We start from the raw sequence: 20686 nt of genomic DNA on the forward strand, positions 1-20686 counted from the left end.
AAGGTAAGCGTCTACAGACCCGCATCGCACGCATCGTACGCATTCCTTATGACATCATCGGTACGCATCGCATATAGGCATTGCTGACGAGCGGTCCGTACGATGCGGATCAGTGGACGCAGTTGTATGAGTTTCTATACAAGACAGACTAAAATCCGTTGCGTACGATGCGGGCCTGTGGACGCTTATCTTGACACGGTCCTTGATCCATGACCTTGATATTTGTGTGTAAACTCCATTAAATAAAGTTATCGAATGCAGTGAGCTAATTGAGTAACTGATAGGAACCAGTAGAAAGTTTGTTTACAATAATTTAATTATGTTTGTCGCAGGTGATCCGGCCCCCGAATTCTGATGTGGAGTTGGAGTTGTATCCTCTACACTTGAAGATATTGCGGCATGTCCAGAGCCCTCAGAGTACGTATGACTTAATTTCTTTTAATCTCTTAGTAGATTAGACTACTAGTCTAAGATAGAATTTTGTATGGATGCTACCGATTAAGGATGGTTTAAAGTGATACTTATTTACGTGTTTGTTTAAGGAATGGCCCCCGGCGGTGTTGCGGGTGCGGGTGGTGCGGCGCTATACAGCGGCGTTGCCCCGGCGCCGCCTGAACGACAACTCGCTTACACTGCCGCATTCTCACGACTGGCTACTGTCAAGCAGGTGGGTGTTATATTTCTAGGTTGTTAATGTCCGAATACTCAAACGCTACTCAATTTTAAGACGCTCTCGAAACTAGTTCTGTCCTAATCAATTCTTTATAAAGTGACAGAGATAGCAGGATATTTAAGTGCAACTTAAAATTGAGTAGCATTTCAGTATTCGGCCGTAAGTGTCTTAATAAATAAAGGTTACCATAATTCGTAGTTAATTGAGAATATACATAAGTCAACAAGAAGATTTTGTTGACTTATGTATACTTTCGAGGATGCTCAACTAGTTTCAAGTTACGCTGGGGCTCATAATAATGAGTTATGTGCACTTTTAATGTTATTCGTATTACAAATGTCTAAATTGTTACCTGTGGGCTAGCCGAACGTCATTAATGTTTGTTATATCTTCTAAATGATTCTCCCCAGGTATGCGAGTTCCTGTGCGCGGCGCTGGGTCTGGCCCGCGAGGACGTGCGGCTGTGGCTGGTGGCGGGCGGCGCGGCGGGCGGCGGAGTGCTGCTGGATGACGAGCGGCCCACGCTGGCCGCGCTCGGCCTCGACGACCGCGCCAGGCTGCTGCTGGAGCTCCGGAACCCGGACCTCACCTGGCCCGAGGAGATCGGGGCGCTCAGGTATGGCTACATTAAGCTGTTCTGCTCTTAAACAAGACTTTCCCATGATTTTCTGCGGAAAAATCGTGTAAAAAATGAGTTTTTTTTGTGAAACACGCCGTTAATCGAGCCCACGTATTACCTGATGGTAAGCAATCGCCCCCGCCCATGGACACTTGAAACACCAGAGGCGTTCATTTCCCTGAGACAGTGCGTTGCCGGTTTTTATTTTATCTCAAAAAGCCTGTAACACCTGGGGTTAGGAATTTAAGGGTTGTAGTTCGGGAATTATTATTGTGGTATCGTTTCCGAAAAGATGAGCTTCTCGAAATTATAATACCACAATCAAGCTGTAGGTTGGGCCGATACTCTGACTTATCAGATGTAACGCTGCTTGCGTAATAACATTACGTCACCACTTCACATTAGCATTCAGTGAGAGGGTGATACTTTGCCGACTGAAACGGTTCATTTAAGTCACATAAAGCAAACATTAATGAAATATAGGACTTTATATAAATGCTTTATAACTGATGTAAATGAAATATAGGACTTTATATAAATGCTTTATAACTGATGTAAATTGATTATTATAACTTCCAGTATGAGCAGTGGCTCCAGCCGTGCCACGGAGCGGCGCGAGACCCTGATAGCCCCCAACCTGCCCGGCGCCACCGGACTACACAACCTCGGGAACACGTGCTTCATGAACGCTGCTCTGCAGTCGGTGAGTGCTCATATTATTCCAGTTGTCTTACATTCTAAAATAAAGTTTTTAGCGAGGTGAAGTGACGATATTTCCATTAACGTAATTGTGACCACGCCGCGTATGCGCAAAGAATTCGTTGTGAATGCTCGACAAAATCACTGTCAACAGAAACCTATGAAAACGCGACAATAGTGTAACGTACGTTACATTTACGCGACGTCTTCGCTGTACATCCGCAGCGTGTTCGCGACGCACCGCGTAGGCATGATAAAACTTTTGTCGTGGCTTAGTCGGTTATTATATAGGTTTATTCCTCAAACCACATGATCGATACTAAATGTTGCTTAGGCAAAGAAATGCCTGAAGGTTAGCGCGTTGGTGAGTCGAGTGAGAGGCGCGGTTCTCGCTCGCTACTAGACTTTTCTGAGAATTTAGTATTATTAACTGAACTCGTTTGTTGCAGGTATGGAACACGGGTCCCTTGACGCGGTACTTCAACTCGGGCATGCACCTGTACGAAGTGAACACCACCAACCCGCTCGGTACCAAGGGAGTACTGGCACTGCGCTACGGAGAGCTGTGTAAGGAGGTAAGTAGGGGACCGGGGCTCCGGGCTCAAGCAGGAGTAGGAATTGGGTGGTTTTCAGTCAGTAAGAGTCTGATACTTCCTTTAACCTTAATCAGGGCTGTAGATGGAAGTGTCGAGTGAATGGCGGTGTATAATGTATGAGTAGTGCAGCAGACCTTTCTGAGGGCTAAATGTCAGAAACAATATTGAAACCTTGGATGATTGGTTGATTAATTGGAGTAGGTGGTCACGTAAACGTAGTCAACTCGCACTAGGCACTGAGTCCTACAGTATGTTTGTGTCCCGGTAGGTGTGGTCGTGCTCGGCGCGGTCGGTGGCGCCGCTGCGCGTGCGCTGGTGCGTGCAGCGCTGGGCGCGCGCGCTGGCGGGCGGCGGCCAGCACGACGCGCAGGAGCTGCTGGCCTGGCTGCTGGACGCGCTGCACGAGGACCTCAACCGCGCGCCCGCGCCGCGCCCCGCGCCGCCCGCCGCGGACTCGGCGGGCCGCGCCGACCGGGAGGTGGCGGCCGAGGCCTGGGCGCAGCACACGCAGCGCAACGCCTCCATCATCACGGACCTGTTCCTGGGCCAGCTCAAGTCCAAGGTGCAGTGCGACACGTGCGGCCGGGACTCCGTGCGCTTCGACGCCTTCAACATGCTCAGCCTGCCGCTGCCCATGGAGTCCTACGTCTGCTGCGAGATTAGAGGTACACGCTGGACACATATTTGTCTTCTCACCCCGCTAAGGCCTATGAAAACGGCTTGCTAAAGAAGCTTGACGACGCATCGGTTTAGTTTAATTTGATTTACATTTTCTTTACTTGAATTCATTCTCGTTACAGTAATGTTACTGGACGGGTCAGTGCCTATAAAGTACGGAGTCAGGGTGAACTCGGAAGGCACGTATTTGGATCTCAAGAAAAAGTTATCGGATTTATGTGGACTAGCACCTGAATCGTGAGTATTACTCATTATTTGAGTAACGACTGACAAATGACTAACTGACTGTCTGTTGCCTCACTGACAAATTGACTGAGTGACAGCCTCACCGAATGATAGACTGACTGGATGACTGACTGATTGGCTGACTTACTGACTGTCTGACTCACTGACCAGCTGGAGTGAATGGATGTGACTGACTGCCGGAAGGCAAACGTATTTGGATCTCAAGAAAAAGTTATCGGATTTATGTGGACTAGCACCTGAATCGTGAGTATAACTAATTATTTGAGTAACGACTGACAAATGACTGACTGACTGACTAACTAACTGACTGATTGACTGACTGATAGACGTCAAACGACTGATGACTGACAAGTGACTACAAACGACTAATGACTGACAACTGACTACTAACTAGGTATAAGATAAAATTGTTTGACGATTCAGAAATGCCTATATAATGTTCAGTTAGAATTAATGCTTCGATGTTGTCGTTGCAGCATGCTAATAGTGGAGTTGTCGGGCGCGATGCTGGGCCGCGTGTTCTCGGACGGCGCCAAGATCTGCGCGGCCAGCGCCGCGGAGCTGTTCGCGTACGAGGTGCCGCGCGACGACGCCGACGCGGACTGCAGCGACTGCGACGACTACACGCACGATACTAACGGTACCCATCATAGCTTGGACAGCGATACTTTACTTGACTAATTACTGCTTTAGAAGACAATATAAAAGTGTTCATAATGTTTTTGTGGTATTAGGAACTGCTACTCGTGTTATAGCCTTGTTATTCTGCCATCTTTTAGGTGTAGATTAGGAGCAGAAGTAGTGGTAAAAATCTATGAAAAAGATCCTGATCATAAACTTAGACAACAAGTGTTTTTTAGAAAAATATACTAATGGCGCATTCCAATAACCTACCGATCGGTAGATTTGCCTACCAGCGGTAGAATTTTGATATAAGCTCCATACAAAATGTGTCAACATTCTACCTCTGGTAGGCAAATCTACCGATCGGTAGGTTATTGAAATGCGCCGTTAAACATGCTACTAAACGACTAAATTAATTTCGATTTAGTATAAGAATGTTTTACTCAATTAGCGTTTGATAATAGTGTTTTTTCATCAAAAGCTATTGCTACTAAACGACTGTAACCTTATTTCCACTTTGTATAAGAATATGTTTTGCTCGATTATTGCATTATTTGCCGTGGCAGTAACAATTTGTATGTGGTACCCGCAGGCTGGGCGGCGGAGTCCCCGGCGTGGGCGGAGGTGAGTGTGGGCGGCGGCAATACTTCCTCACTCTGCATGCCAGCACTCTTCTGCTTCAAGGTTAGACCGCACTGCACACACACGGACACGGACACATACACACACATACACACATTCACTCACACACTGGTACACAGGATCTAGGGTGAGGGCGGTTTTCTGAGATGCTTTAAGACTTTAAAATGATAGATATTTAATTGTGGCATTTGATTTTGGGCATTGATCAAGCGTGGGAAATACCTATTATTGTTTTAAAGAAAGAGTATTACAAACTATGACATACATCTTGTACAATTGAATAATTACTGAAAAAAAAGTTTTTTTTCCGTTACTTTAAATTACATTAGCTTTACTTACGAAGCTTAGGACTAAAAAGCCCAGTGCCCATGTAATGCTTTGTCGACGTCAATGACGCGATTATCAGAAAACCGAAAAATAAAACTAAACAAAAATACTAAATACACGAGCGTAGCGATTTCATTAAAAATTGTTTGTCCATATAAAGACGTTTTCAGTTGCACTTATAGGCGCGCACCTGGTTTATGTCGAAAGATATTTATGTCGACAGACGTTATTAATATTATTATATTTGCTCTGACGTTCAAAAGTGGCTTCCTGGTCTATTTGAAATAAATTATTTTTGACTTTGACTTTGAAAGAAAATTAATTGAGGAGCCGTAAATAATATGAAAATTAAAGTAATCTATTCATTAATATTGGTTCCATTACAGTATTAAAAAGAGAAAATGTAATTCCTATGTGTATGAAAACGTCTTTATGTATCCGTTTGGTGATGGCATGTAAGTGTAAGTGGATGTCGTTCAACTACCTTACATAACAATACAATATATTATTAATGTAAGAACATTGTATAACTGTATATTGTCCCAGACTATGACGTCATAATATTGTACAGTCCCCCAACTAACTATTGTGTACAGTTCTCGCTCTAGTTGTCTTGTGTACCGGCTGAAGTATAGCTATCTCTTACTATTGGATAGTGAAAGAAAGAGACGACAATATTAAGAATTTTAAGTGAATACGTGTGTATTTCGATTCGTTAATTGAAATATACGCCTTACTTCAATTCTTACTAGTTCTTAGCAATTGTACTCGGAACAAAATTGTTGATAAGTAAATCGTAAAATATCTCTGCAAACGGTTGTGTTTGTATTTCAAGTCAAGTCAGCTGGTAGGCTATAAATATGAGTCCCGATGTGACTTGAAACTATTAGAGCATTCTTCGATTCATGCCCGTGAATAGCCCTAAATTTCAATTACTTTTTATAATCTCACAATAGTTAAAATAGCGTATATTTGTTCCTTTCTTTCATTACCAGTGTGTAAGAGATAGTTGATATAATAAAGCTGGTGTTCAATGCAACGAGTGTTGTTTGTCTGTCTGTGTCGAGTACAGCGAGTGGCGGAGTGTTGACATGTCCAGGTAACCAATGGCAACCGATACTGCACTGTATACGCCATTATATAAACTTATATACGACCTTATATTATGATTTTTGTAGAAAATGGTGTTTTATTGACATTTAATTTTTATGTGCTGGCAATTTCTATACAAAATGATTAGTGTTGCCAACATTTTTGGTTTTATTTTACAATTTGCAGTTAAATGTTGCAGTAAGTTTTGTTTAGTTAAATGTTCATTGAGAAATGTTGAATATGTTCATTGTCAAACTGACTGTTGCACTGCCCACTTCATGATATGTCGTTTGTGTTTTCATTAGTGTTCGCTCAGTGTACCCGTTTCTATTCATTCTCTGTTTGGTGAAACCTTGTTCCATTTCTTGTTTCTTGAACCGAATTCCTTTATAAATCCCTGAATAAATTCTAAACAAGGGAATAATATTTCAAGGCTTATTTCTTAGTTAACGCTGGTTGCCTGTGATTGAGATGCAGTCTGTAATGTGTTGAGTACATTTCTAATAAGTTTAAAATAAAAAGGAAAACCTGCCAAGATTGAAACTACTGTCTGTTTAGTTAGCAACTGAGGTCTTCCGGCATGACTATGAAGATAGTTGTTTCGTTACAAAACTCCATAACATCCCTAGTCAAAATATTGAATGAATCGAAATGAGCTCTTTGCATAGAATGGAACAGGTTTCCTAAGCTGCTAGGTTACCACCATATACTAGACACATGCGCTAAGTGTTCGTAGATTGTGTATATGTACATACTTTGTTTGGTAGAGGTCACTCTTTGTACAAATTCGCTTCTAATTTATTCATTTCCAATTTTCCTGTAAATTTTGCCCTTAGTTTAGTAGAAAATTCTGTCCAAATTATAACCTTTGCTTTAGATTCTCAAAGATTTTTAAATTTCAGATTCGATTTTACTTGATTCGAGTTGAGGACACTTCAAAAGTAGTTTATCAATGCAAAATGATATCTCTATACGTTGGTAAAATATCTCTGAATCCGAAATAGAGGTGGAAAGTGGAAAGGTTTAGGAAATAAAACCCATAATCTACATGTTAATCGAACTACGGTTTCAGCGCTCGAGATCGGAAATTCTTATGTCCCAGAGTCCGCCGAGCACGCTGTACAAGCACGCCGTGTTCTCGGACGTGCCGTCGCGCAGCAGTACGCTGCCCCGCGAGCGCCGCGAGCCCTCGCCCACCGCCAGCGTCAGGTCGCTGACTGCCAGTCCCCGCAGCCCGCGCCTGCACAAGGTCAAGTTCGGCTCCTCGCCCTCCAACATGTGCCGCCTCGACGACACCAGGGACCCGCCCGCTGGGAAGATACAGTACCTCGTGGCTGTGCATAGGTGAGAGCTGTTGTTGATTTGTTGTTAGTGTGATGTTGATTGTTTCTCTGGTCGTTAGGTGGTGCTAATATGGCGATAGATTCCTGTTTTAAACCACGTATTTGTTGTGATCAGGAAGCAGACGCGGTCGGACGCGTACTTCCTGCCGTGGCAGCGCAGCCGCGCGTCGGTGTTCGGCGTGCCGCTGGTGGTGGGCGCGCTGGGCGGCACGGGGCGCGAGCTGTACGCGCGCGTGTGGCGCCAGCTGGCGCGCCTGCTGTCGGCGCGGCCGCGCGCGCCCGACGCGACCCCGCACAACCACGCCACGGACTGCGACGACAGCCTGGGCTACGAGTTCCCGTTCCGCGTGCGCCTGGTGCGGCGCGGCGCCGCGTGGTGCGCGCGCTGCGCCTGGCCCAAGCTGTGCCGCGGCTGCGCGCTGCCCTCCGACGACACGCCGCTCACTCACTGTGGTAGGTGATCACACTATTCTTTGTAACTTTTATACTTGCTCATGAATTATATCCTAAAGCAACCTAGTATAGGAAACAGGAAAATTTCTCCTTTTTTCCTTCTCCTTTCACCAAGTTCAAATTATTCTTATTTTTCATTATTCCTTGCATTACCGTCTGTTTGTTTCAAATCAATTTACAAACTGACTTATTACAACATCGACAGTATATCTTCAAATCACTATAACTTCTTAATATCTTACAGGTAAACGTCGCCGCAGTAAGCGCTCCAGCGTAGCCCCCACCACAATAGACGGAGACGTCCCCAACACCAACTCTCCCGTCGCCAAGAACAAACTCAACCGACATGCGGCCACGCGGTTATCCGCTGATATGTCGGTAAGTTCAACTATTAAATATATCACATGCACAATATAGGAAAAACAATCGTATAAAAAGTGATGATATTGCATAAATGGTAACGCATAAAGTTATGATGTTGCGCTAACTTGCGCAAAAGGTGACGAGATTGCGCAAACTGTTGCGCATAAAATTGAGATAATGCACAGTGTTGCGTATACAATGATGTATGTTTGGTGTACAGGGCGAGTGCGAGAGCGGCGAGGTGGGCGCGGGCGAGCTGAGCGCGCTGCTGGCGGGCGCGCGGCGCGGGGACCTGCTGCTGGCCATCGACTGGGACCCCACGGCGCTGCACCTGCGGTACCAGTCCACACGGGAGAAGGCCTGGGTGGAGCACGGCTCCGTGGCGGCCTGCCGGGCCGAGGCAGCCCGAGCTATCGACCTGGCCAGCTGCCTGCGCGCCTTCACCAGCTGCGAGCGCCTGGAGCAGCGCTACCACTGCGCGCACTGCCGCAGCGCGCAGCCCGCCACCAAGAAGCTGCAGATATGGAGGCTGCCGCCCATACTCGTACGTACCATACTATATACTATCTAAATCTGACGAACTGACGACATCTTTTCAATCAATACGACACTAGAACATCAAACTTTTCGCTTTCAACTCAGTTGATAATAGTTTCATTTCCATTCCGCAGGTAGTCCACCTAAAACGATTCCAATATGTGAACAACAAATGGATCAAGTCACAGAAAGTAGTCAATTTCCCGTTCCAAGACTTCGACCCCACGGCCTACCTAGCGTCAGTACCTCAGGAGACCATACTCAGGCATACAGAGATACTCAACTCGAAGCGAAGGTCCTCAGTGTTCGTGGACGACACCATATCGGAGTCGGACAGTGAAGACGACGAGAGTAATGTGCAGCAGAAGGTTCAGAGGCCAAAGGTGGAGAGGAAGCGGAGGAGTTCTGTGGAGGTGAAAGGGAGGGAGAGGTTAGAGTCGACGAGCTTGGTGACGACGCCGGTGACGGACGACAACCTGATAGACTACCACGGGCACCACTTACTGCCGGAGCAGGACCCGTTCGACCTGAAGTACCGTCTGTACGCGGTGGTGTCCCACTCGGGGCAGATGAGCGGCGGGCACTACGTGGCGTACTGCCGCAACCCGTCGGGCGCGTGGCTGTGCTACAACGACTCGTCGTGCCGCGAGCTGCCCGCCGCGCCCGCGCCGCCCATCGACCCCGCCGCCGCATACCTGCTCTTCTACGAGCGACAGGGACTCGACTACGAGAGGTTAGCTTACATACTTTTTTAAAATTACACTACAATACTCTTCAATTTATATGTCTGTATTTGCGTTTGTATACAATACGCTACAATACACAACAATACAATACGCTATCATACACAACACTATAAAATTATACAGTAAAATTCCAATAACTTACCGTACTGTATTACATTTTAACAATATTCTCCCCATCAGGTACCTCCCAGACATCGCGGGTAAAGAACCAGTAGTGCGAGACGCCGAAGTATTAGATCCTGACGAGAACGACCTGAAGAAAATGTGCTCTATTATGTAGGAGTTGTGGCACATTATGGCGTGACACTACTCACCTGGTGGCAGAGAGCCACCCTCGTAAACAATCCAGCTCTGCGGTGTAGTGGGGCTTCTCAGGCTTCTTGAGTTGGTGACAAGGCGACGCGAAACTAACACAGCTGCAGCTATCAGACTTTGTATAACGTCCAGATTTCAGTACCAAAAGCTTATGTTCTTGTATTGGTTCGCTTTAAAAAGGTGTATATTTGAGTATTCGCTGTAATTATGTACCTTATAACGTAGTAGATAAAGTATGTATTCGGTTGTTGTCTGGTTATTTAGAGCATTTGTGCAGCGTTCGTCACGTCGCCATTTTGAGCTGTTTATATGAAGGTGTAATGAAATGCAGTTACAAATTATATGGCCCGAAGATTCGGTGTATAGTTTTGTGAATTTAAATAAATATAATAAAGAAAATATTACATATAAACTATGGAATAACGTGGTCTGTCTCAAAATATGTAAGCTTATGTTTAATCCGCGAAGGGACCACAGAAACGCTCAAAATTTTAATTAATTGCAATTTTTTATTAATTTATTGTTGAGTAAATTGAGTATAATGTAATCATTTCATTGATTCTTACAATATTTTGTAGAAAATAATTAATCTTTATACTGCCAAGTATCATCTAATTCCATACTATTAAAGGTACAATAGATGGCGCTCTAATTGTTGAAATAAAAAAAAATATATTAATGATAAAATGTCATCATCTATACATCTAATCGTAGACGGCTACTCAAATACCAAAAGTTATAAACACAAATTTTAATTAATCTATTAATTAATTAATGTATTGAATGTAATATTTATCAATAATGACATTGTTTCATTTTTTATAATTGTTTTTGATGTAAAATAAATTATGATGATGTTGATTTTTTCGAGCGAGGGTTTGGCGTGATATCGCGAAAGAAGATGGCGGCACAGGAATTATAATTATACAGGTATTTCACTGTTAAACTTGATACAAATTTTTGGTCATAGATAAGTTGTGAATAAAGCTGAAAGTATGTAAAATGATATTTATTGCACATACATAGAATACATACGAATTGACGAGTTTAATGCTTCGGGTATTCTTTAACAATCAAGCATTGGGTGCTGGAGATTTCTTCAAATAAAATTCTCGTTGAAATGCTATAAAAATTCATAATACAATTATAATATTTGTTTTTCATAAATCAGAAGTTAATTTTCTTTATCACGTGTTGACAGTGAAGTATCTGTATTATAATATAATCTGTGTCCAAGCTCAGGGTATCGTTACAGAGTTTTGTTAGTTATTATGATTGTGTAGTTGTAATGCATTCCTATTGTTGGTTCTATAGCGTTGGAGCTACATGCAGGTCTGTGCGGTCGGAAGCTTTATAGCTAATCAGTGTGTGAGACAAATGGTGTTTAAGCGATAGAAAACTTCTCTTACAAAAAATAACTTTTGATTTCTTCCGTTGCGGGATCCGAGACAGTAATTCATGTCCCTGTGAAGTGCTGGTATATTTCGGTGTTTTCATGGTTGTATACTGTAGATGCTGGCTTACAGAAGTTGCAGCAGTTTCGTAATGTTGTGGCTGGTTTGTGTCATACAAATTTCAAAATTTACGTATGCCGATATCAGGCTTTGTTTTGAAGATTCTGTCGATAGTCAAGCGCTTAAATACCATTTGACTCATAACACAGAGGGCATACTAATCTATATTAGTTTATATAAAGTTGGCATTTATCTCAGTATTCCATCTTGTTAAACTAATGTCGATAAGTATGTCCTGATATTTTTATTATGTTTTTATTATATGAAGTTTGGCAACGCGTCCCTGTAAATATATGATGGTTGGACTAACCAGTTAAATGGGTCTAGTGTCACTGTGTCACTGTGTCACTAGTGTGTGTCAGAGTCAGGGCATGTGTGATAAAGTGATAATTGTTTTGTTATTATTCAATTTGTTTGTTGTATTCGTGTCTGCTTAGTGTTTGTTGGTGAGTAACGTGCGATGGGAATGTCATTTCTATACACTGGGCTCTGGGATGCTTATTTGAACTTTGCCTCGTTATAATAAGGCTATGTTTTGCTATCTGGTTGAATTTCTGGTAGTCTAATTAGTAGGGAATTTGACATGAAATATGTGTCGGATAATCTAACGGAAAGTTATTCAGTTTTTATGAAATCGGCCTTAAATGTTACTAAAAATCCTTTGGTAAATCAATAATTAATTTGTAAGTATTCTCAGTGTATAGAAATGGCAGTATCCTGTGTCGCAGGCTACGGCCGCGTTGTCAAGCCTGAGTACTGGCGGCGGAGTGTCGCGCCGCGGTAACAAGGAGACTGATGTGATGTAATAATAAACGTGATGTGCTATATTTTACTCAACGGAATATTTTCTATTTAATTACTATTATTACTGTAGATAGTCGAGCCTCACGCGTTTTGTACCAAACACTTAATTATCTCAGTTTTAGTTTATTACTCTGTCTTATGATAGCTAACGAATGTTCTATACCAAAAGAAACTTATAAAAAAAACAATAATATTCATTTCAATTTGGTACAAAACACGAGGGGCACAATAATGAAATAATATATTCTTCTAGCGCGAAACTATTTAGTGTTATATACGTGTTATTGGCTGTTTTATGTTAATGCGATTAGTTTTAACCGAAAACGGTCGATATGACCACTGGACAGTTACTTGTGCGCGAAGAGAACGAATATTTAACAAAGAAACACTGTTACTTGTATGCGCAACATTTGCGCAATGGTTGCGCATCGGTCCTTGTTTTGCGCACAAGTGACTGGCCAGTATCACGCGAGCTTCAGCATTCAGAGAGCTCACTATAAACTATGTTTTTGTAATTATCGTACGGCTTAGGGCACAATGTCGTGATGCTTAATAAATTCTAGTGAGATACGATATATAAGTATTAGACGTATATGTTTAAGTAATATATTATTATTATTGATATTATGAGCCGGTGTGCACGATCCTAGTTAATCATTTTATTATAATTTGTCTACATTTTATTCGAAATAATTTAATGAAAGTAGCTTTTATAACGCGACATTATGAGTTAGCGATGTTGGCTACCGATGTGCCGGTAGTGTGAGCCGGGGCTAGTAGTGTGGTCCGTGGTGTTTAGTCGATATTTTATTTATTCGATCGTGTGCACCATATTATTGTTAATGGGGGAATCTGAGTGTTTGTGTCGCGGCTGTGTATGTAAGTAGCCGCGCCAGCGCCCCCGCGGCCGCGGGTGTCCGTGCCATCGATCGAGTTTCCTTTCCACTTCTATACCAAAGCACTCTCCTTTCCCACTTTGTTGAAGCTTTAGTAAACATACAACGACTTCACTCGGCGAGCAAGAAACGAACAGTTTCGACGTCTCGCAAGCTTTGTAGGTTATGTATGGCGCTGTATTGTACTGGTATTCGTGTACCAATAACACGGTTGCGTTGGGTGTAAAATCAATTTGTTATATCCAATTAAGTATTTTTGAATATCCCTGTGCAATAAAGAATTTCTTTTGTATGTATTTTTGTGTGTTATTGGCTACCCTAACTCCTCGAACACTAAAATAAACACAAACGTTGTATAAAAACATTTTATTACTATAAAAATGACTTATAGAATATCTATCATAAATTATACACTTGCTTACAAAAGTATTGCACGCAATGGTAACAGAATATTGCAATTAATACTTCAACGGTGCAATTATTTTGTTTACAAGTGTGGCTTACATCGACGGGACGGCATTAAAATACAAATAAATACTAATTTGTACAACAACGCAGGGCGTTCCACGTTATAATAGTTAGATCTAAGTGATGTCACATTTTTGGGATGAGAAAACATTCTTCAGAATATTTCTTATTTTGTTAAAAGATTTTATTAAGGTAGGTAGTTTAATAGTTACCCGACTGCGCCAGAAGGAGGGTTATGTTTTTCGAGTGTATGTATGTATGTATGTGTGTATGTATGTATGTATGTATAATTGTTTGGCACGCTCTGCAGCCTAAACGGCTTGATGGATTTTGACTTGAGAGGTGTCGTTAGATTCGTATTTACTGTGAGAGTGACACTGGATATATCAAAATTAAAAAAAAACAAAATGGCGGATTTTTGGCGCCAAATTCGAATATTTCTCACTCTCTAACCTAAACGGCTTGACGGATTTTGACTTGAGAGGTGTCGTTAGATTCGTATTTACTGTGAGAGTGACACTGGATATATAAAAATAATAAAAAATCAAAATTGCGGATTTTTGGCGAATATTTCTCATTCTCTAGCCTGAACGACTCAATGGATTTCCACTTGATAGGGGTCGTTTGATTCGTATTTACTGTCAGAGTGACACTAGATATATCAAAATGAAAAAATAATAAAAGTAAAAATAAATAAATAAAAAAAGTAATTAAAAAACTAAAAAACCCGACTGCGTTTCTTTATAATATTAAAATGAAAAAACCCTAAAACAAGAAAGTAATCGTAAAATTTAAGCAGTCGGGACCCATTCTAGAAAGCAAGCCGTATGTGCCCTCACAAAGTCTTTATATTTAGAATGGGTCCCGACTGCTTAAATTTTACGATTACTTTCTTGTTTTAGGGTTTTTTCATTTTAATATTATAAAGAAACGCAGTCGGGTTTTTTAGTTTTTTAAATTACTTTTTTTATTTGTACTTTGATTTCTAGAGTTCTTGTTCACATTAATTTAAAAAAAAAATGTTTTAATCATAGAATTGTTGTCTGAATAGGCTATAATCTGGCAATTGAGTATTATTTTCATTAATTCAAACCTAAACTAACTCCTTAACTTTGTGACATCGCAACTTAACACTAAATATGTACACTAAAGGCAGTGGTGCATTGTGTGTGACGTCACGGTCACACCCACCGCTGCCACGCGAGCTGCGGCTGCGAGTCGCTCGCCTGCAGCACGTTGGACAAACCGCCGTGCGGGACTGGGTACGGGGCCTAAAGGGGAGAAAATAGACAAATAGCAGTTATAGTACTACGTTTTCACAAGTTATGTGTATGGTATAACGGGAGGCATGCTATAATCAGCCACCATACTATGCTATTAGAGACAAACCAGAAAATACAAAAGCGAGTTGAAGCGAGGATCAGAATAAACCCCTTCCTTATTAGATTCAGTTATGCTTTTAACTGCCGCGCTCGGTGAGATTTAATGATTACTTAAACTATTCCTTAATAAAAAATTTGTTCCGAAAACAATTGCTAAGGACAGGGTTAAGTAACCAATAAATGACTCTGAGTACGGTGGTAAGTAAGAGATAGTTCGGTTGAAAAGTCGAGACAGGTTTCCCTATCATTTTCGGTAGGAGCTTATGTCCATACTTACATTGGTTATTCCTAACCAACGCTGCTTGATGAAGTCGGAGACTCGCTCTCCGATCATGATGGCGGGCGCGTTGGTGTTGCCTGACGTCACGGCCGGCATTATACTCGCGTCCGCCACTCGTAACCTGTCTATTCCTTGGACCTGAACAGAAACGGCCATTAGTAAGACTAAGCAGACATAAAAAAGTTAAGGAATGCTTCTAAGAAGGCATTAGACTAGAACGTTTAACAGATTCCTTAACTCAATGAGATTTCTCTTAGTGTTTTTTCAGACAATCTAATAAAAAAAGAGTAAATATACTTTCTCTCATACTATCCAATCACGTTTTATTTTGACTGATATTCTACAAGTTATCTTGTGCATGGTGTATCACAATCATCTATTTAGGTATAAAAGGTCTGTTTACCTGCAGTAGGTTATCAACGACAGCAGAAGGGTCTCCCCTTGGTCCCATCTTGCAAGAACCAGCCTGGTGATTCTCAGGCGCCGTCTGCATCCTCACAGCGCACTCCCAGTACGCATCACATCCGAATTTGAACTTCTCGCAGCCTTTCACAGGAGTCTTGTCCAGTTTCACTCCGTACCTCTTCAGGGCTTTAGTTTCGGCTAACTTGAGGGCGAACTTGATACCTTCCACTAAAGTTTTCACGTCATCTGGGTGGGTTAGGTAACTGAAACAGTAAAGTTAATACTTGAGAAGATCTAGTTTCAACAGCAATCTGCGAAATTGTCCAAATTGCTCTTAAGCACTCTAATAGCAGTAAATTGGTGACTTATCCAATAACTATTTTTGGTATGGCCACTGATTATTTATTTGCATAATAGCACGATTATGATCCCGAACTAGTTCGTCAAGGTTGCAGTACTGGGCACCCTTCCCTTTCCATTCTTTAGTATTTATTCGTTCGGCTTTATTACGATGAAAGCATATCGATGATTTATTTGTTTGGTTAGCAATTAGCAGAATATCTAAATCATCACATAGTCATCATCAACGGATTTGAATACAGGACATTATACTCACTTGGCAAAGATCTTGGGATGTTCAAATGGATCGGCGGATTTGATCTCCAACCGTCCTCTACTCTTAGGGTGGAGTACTGTCGGTATGATCTGAATACTTCTGGAGCCGTTGTCAAGCCTTTCGCCAACCATGCCAGTTTTGGCGCAGTCCGCCAGGAAACCACCGAAGAACAGTTGGATGTCTGGATTGTCCGCAGCAGGGTCTGAATATTTCGTGTTGATGAAGGCGGTCACTTCAGAAATTCCTGAAAAGTAATTTGAAATGGTTAATTTTTAGACAATTACAATTAATTCAAGACAATTTGAGATCTTTGTCCGTAGATGCTGCAATTTTCCAACATATTTGAGCACCTATTGACAAATTGATTAAGGCTGAAATCTCCTCACGTACCAGTTCCTGACATGAGCCCATCTCTGAACAGCAGGTACTCCATGGCGGTGGCCCAGTTGAGGGGGGTGGTGTTGTTGTCATTGACTTGGAAGTTGAGGAAGTGCGCCACGTGGTTGTGCAGGTTGCGGCCCACACCGGGCAGGTTGTGTACCAGCTTCACGCCTGCACGAGACAGGACTTGTGGGTCTCCCACACCGCTCAGCTGCAGAATTTGAGGAGAAGCCACTGCACCAGCACTGTTGATATCAAATTAGAATGTTATAAATGAGTTTTCTGTATTCAGTATTTCTAAATAAAAGTAACAGTCATCCGATTAAGTGCTTAAAACAAACGGTGTTTCCCTAATACCAAAATAGTAAAATAGGCAGGAAAATTACCTTAAAACAATCTCATTGTTAGCAAAAATGACTTCAGTGCCACCGAAGCTGTTCCTGACTTCGACAGCATACGCCTGCCTGGTGGTCTGGTTGATGAGCACCCTGGTGACGGTGGCGTTCAGCATCACATGCAGGTTGGGGCGGTTCTTGGCTGGTCGCAGGAAGGCGCGGGCCACACTCAGCCGGGAGCCATTGCGGTTGGTCGTCTGAGCGATTGAGAAGCCAGTGTGGTGGATGCCGTTCAGGTCACGTTGTTTGTAGCCTGGAATAAGGAAAGAACAGTCATGAGCTGATAGAGTCGTGTTTTTTGGTAGAAGATATTCCGATACAGATTTCTTTAAAGTGAATAAGTATTATAGCATGGGTTGGGACGCTTTGGGACTTTTGGGACTCACCCAATTCTTCTCCAGCTTTCACCAAACTGTAACTTAGAGGTGGATGGTATGGGAACTGTGCGACTGTGAGCGGTCCTCCAGTGGCGTGGTATCCTTGATCCATATCCTTAACCTGCTTGTTGTCTTCTGACTTCAAGAAGTAAGGCAGTACTTCTTCGTAGGACCAGCCCTCGTTGCCGGCTGCTGCCCAGCTGTCGTAGTCCTTGCGGGAGCCACGCATGTACATCATGCCGTTCATCACTGAGGTACCGCCGAGGACCTTTGGAGTATAAGGCAAAAATATATTCAATGGGACACGGAACACGCACTTTGCTTTTGCTGTTATATTATACGTATCAATTAATTTTTGGCAGTAGTTGTTCGATGTTTGATATAATCTTCCGAATGATAGTTTTAACGAAGGTTCCAAAACGAACCAGTGTTTTTTTTTTTTCATTTTATAAGGACTTACCTTTCCTCTGGGCCAGTAGCACTTGCGATCAGTTTCCCCGAGACAGGCAGCCGGCTCGGGCTCCGTCTGGTAGCCCCAGTCGATGCTCGACCCGATGAAGTTCAGGAACATTGACGGCACTTGTGCTCCAGTCGGCTCGTCGAAACCTGGAAGAAGAATAGCGCAATATTAGAAGAAATTAATGTGATTGAATTGAAATCCTGCTAATTGGTGTTGATTTTTTTCTGCCTGACAAGTGTACATATGTGTGTGTGTGTGAGAGACAAAAAGTTGTATTGAAGAAATATTTTTTTTGGATTTAGTTTACTATAAGATAACTTGACGTTTTAACTTCATCTAATTTAAAAACAATTCACCTATGTTATTAGAAAAAACTAATAAAATTCAATGTTTATAAACTGCACATTATTCTATCTCAAAATTTCAAAAGTTACAAAGTTTGATGTTATACTGAAGTTGTATTCAACATAAAATATCCCAAAGCATCCTACCAGCTTCCAGCAGCAGTACTCTCCACTCCGGCACCTCGGACAGTCGCGCCGCCACCACGGAGCCTGCCGACCCCCCTCCCACCACGATGAAGTCGTACACCGAGTCCATGTGACGACGGTACTGTAAAATAAGATAAAAGGTGTTAGGAATTAAATGTATGACTTGAGGAGTTATTGAAAATAGGTCTCTATATATAACTTCTAATAAAAATACTATAGGGATAAAGTACCGTAGTTTCAATTAGGTATTTAGCACCTGCGAGGACCAACCAAGAGGACTCAATTGCTTTTATGTAAACCACTGTTTCTCAAAAAGCGAATTATGTATGAGATTCTTTATGAGAATTTAAGATATTCTAAACCTAACATCTCAAGTTCACTAAATGAGACAGTTTGCATATTTCAATGTCGGTTGCTTCAAGCTTATGAATTCTTAAACTTCATACAACAATTTTAGGTTCTTTAAAACAATGCATTAGTTTGCGAGACACTTGCAAAATATTACTTTTTCACACGGCACTCTGGTTAATTAGTTCACATATGGTTTGTAGAATGTAACCATTGGATGTTTGACATTATTGTGTCCAGTAAATAATAGTATCCTTTTACGGAATAGTAAATATAACTAGAACACACCAAATTGGAACAAGGACCTGTCTTTCTTAAACACAACGATTTGGAATAAGTACTAAATAATTTTAGATATTTTAACGAATCAATAAGCTAATAAAATACAACTGACAAATATTATCTAATATTCAATCGAATATTTTCTAGTTTTACACAATTATTCGGTTAAATAATAAAATAAATTGATCCTATCATCTAGTTTAATCTGCAATTAGGTACAATCTTTTTTATGCAAAGCGTCATTAAACAATAAAAATGAATAAGAAAGCAATAACAACAATATTTTATTATGGCCGGTTATGCACCGATTTGTATTACAAATTACAATAATTTTGATTGCAGTGCGTTACGTAAGGCGTGCGATGCCGAAACTGACCGCAAATCTGATGGGGAAGTAATTTCATTTTGGTGGCGACTTGTGGCCAGCCTGGCTGGAAATTGTGTGGTCATCTCATTGGGAAGATGTTGGGAGATTAGCTTGATAGGTATAATTAAATTTGTGAAACTTCTTGAAATAATTAATGAAGCGACTTATTTCTAGCTGATGGATGAAATCAGATTCATGTTTTCGAGTTTAAAAGTTAAATTTTTGTAGAGATAAAGCGGTCTAGTATTTCGTGGAGTGATGATATACGATTACCAAAGTTAAATAAGTCTGTGTCAGTCTTGTTAGTATTCAGAGCTGTGGACTACCTAGCGGGTTACCGGGTTTCCAGCTTGAAAAGCGGGAGTAGGAACGGGGTGGTTTTGTAGTCAGTCTGACTCTTCCTATCGACGGCAGAAGTCATTGGATGATTGTCCCCCTTAATATTAAAAGTCTTAGTAGTATCGTATGCTGCAATTTAGTCAAGACATCTTTTTATGAAGGCTTTAATTAGTGAACAAGTTTTGTACCTATACATATAACCACGTTGACACTTTATGTATTCGGTTTATTTTTATAATCAATCGACAGTTGTGATCATGGCCGAAGTTTATTCACCCCGAACATAATTTAATTAAAATAGGCACATACTAAGTGCATGCACGATTTTTTTTTGTTTTTTGTAGGTCCAGATATAGAAAATAAACTATTACAATTGAATGTTCTTCAGGTTCATAATATTACACATTAATTGTAGGGGAATAAGTGGACAAATAGTTTGTCTATCAGTTTTATATTTTAATGGCAATTTTACCAAACACAAAAATATCCATAAACGCTGTTTTGACTCGTCAATCGAATATGAGACGTTGTAGTCGGCAATACCACTGTAACTTATCTATCAACTAGCAAAATTATAGTCACCAGCGCCTGTATATTATATTCATATTCGAATCAATTTACAAAACAAAGTGTTTCTTTTGTTAGCAAAATAAAGTTGCTATAAAAACAACCTAAAGGACGTAATTAATTGAATTCCGGACAAGAAAAAATTCGCCAAACTTGTACGTGCATTGCTAGTACGTGACAGAGTTGTGCATAAGACGTGATATTTAATAGTAGTATAATATAAAAGACTGAGGTATATTTTAGATACTAAATTACTAGCTAAAGTAGTGCCAGCATAAGGTACCAGAGCTGTTTACTTTGTATCTACTTTTTTTTCTTTCTTGAATGGCAACCGATTCTCCAATATAGTGTTGTCGACTAT

At 41.4% G+C, this 20686-nt stretch overlaps 2 protein-coding genes across 6 annotated transcripts in view; one reads left to right on the forward strand and one right to left on the reverse strand.

Annotated features, from left to right (window-relative positions):
* LOC118274484 (ubiquitin carboxyl-terminal hydrolase 32) overlaps positions 1–13463 on the forward strand; it is a 43670-nt gene extending 30207 nt beyond the window's left edge. For 2 of the 5 annotated variants that reach the window (XM_050696909.1, XM_050696908.1), the window contains exons 9-23: positions 333–417; positions 543–667; positions 1084–1289; positions 1872–1995; positions 2441–2566; positions 2856–3252; positions 3388–3502; positions 3988–4151; positions 4728–4819; positions 7269–7540; positions 7655–7992; positions 8237–8370; positions 8576–8899; positions 9027–9625; positions 9819–13463. In XM_050696909.1, the coding sequence (XP_050552866.1) occupies positions 333–417; positions 543–667; positions 1084–1289; positions 1872–1995; positions 2441–2566; positions 2856–3252; positions 3388–3502; positions 3988–4151; positions 4728–4819; positions 7269–7540; positions 7655–7992; positions 8237–8370; positions 8576–8899; positions 9027–9625; positions 9819–9918 (3201 nt within the window). In that variant the 3' untranslated portion in view covers positions 9919–13463. The remainder of the gene's footprint in view (positions 1–332; positions 418–542; positions 668–1083; positions 1290–1871; positions 1996–2440; positions 2567–2855; positions 3253–3387; positions 3503–3987; positions 4152–4727; positions 4820–7268; positions 7541–7654; positions 7993–8236; positions 8371–8575; positions 8900–9026; positions 9626–9818) is intronic. The other 3 variants (XM_050696911.1, XM_050696912.1, XM_050696910.1) reach the window with 3 other exon arrangements.
* Positions 13464–13518: 55 nt separating this feature from the next.
* Positions 13519–20686, reverse strand: part of LOC118274802 (glucose dehydrogenase [FAD, quinone]) — a 37284-nt gene continuing 30116 nt past the window's right edge. The window contains exons 3-11 of the mRNA XM_050696915.1: positions 18423–18543; positions 17932–18077; positions 17481–17739; positions 17086–17347; positions 16709–16944; positions 16319–16562; positions 15701–15965; positions 15295–15435; positions 13519–14906 (exon numbers count right to left, since the gene is read on the reverse strand). Coding sequence (XP_050552872.1) covers positions 14817–14906; positions 15295–15435; positions 15701–15965; positions 16319–16562; positions 16709–16944; positions 17086–17347; positions 17481–17739; positions 17932–18077; positions 18423–18543 — 1764 coding nt within the window. The 3' untranslated portion in view covers positions 13519–14816. The remainder of the gene's footprint in view (positions 14907–15294; positions 15436–15700; positions 15966–16318; positions 16563–16708; positions 16945–17085; positions 17348–17480; positions 17740–17931; positions 18078–18422; positions 18544–20686) is intronic.

This window comes from Spodoptera frugiperda, chromosome 11 (assembly GCF_023101765.2).
Source record: "Spodoptera frugiperda isolate SF20-4 chromosome 11, AGI-APGP_CSIRO_Sfru_2.0, whole genome shotgun sequence".
NCBI classification, from domain to species: domain Eukaryota; kingdom Metazoa; phylum Arthropoda; class Insecta; order Lepidoptera; family Noctuidae; genus Spodoptera; species Spodoptera frugiperda.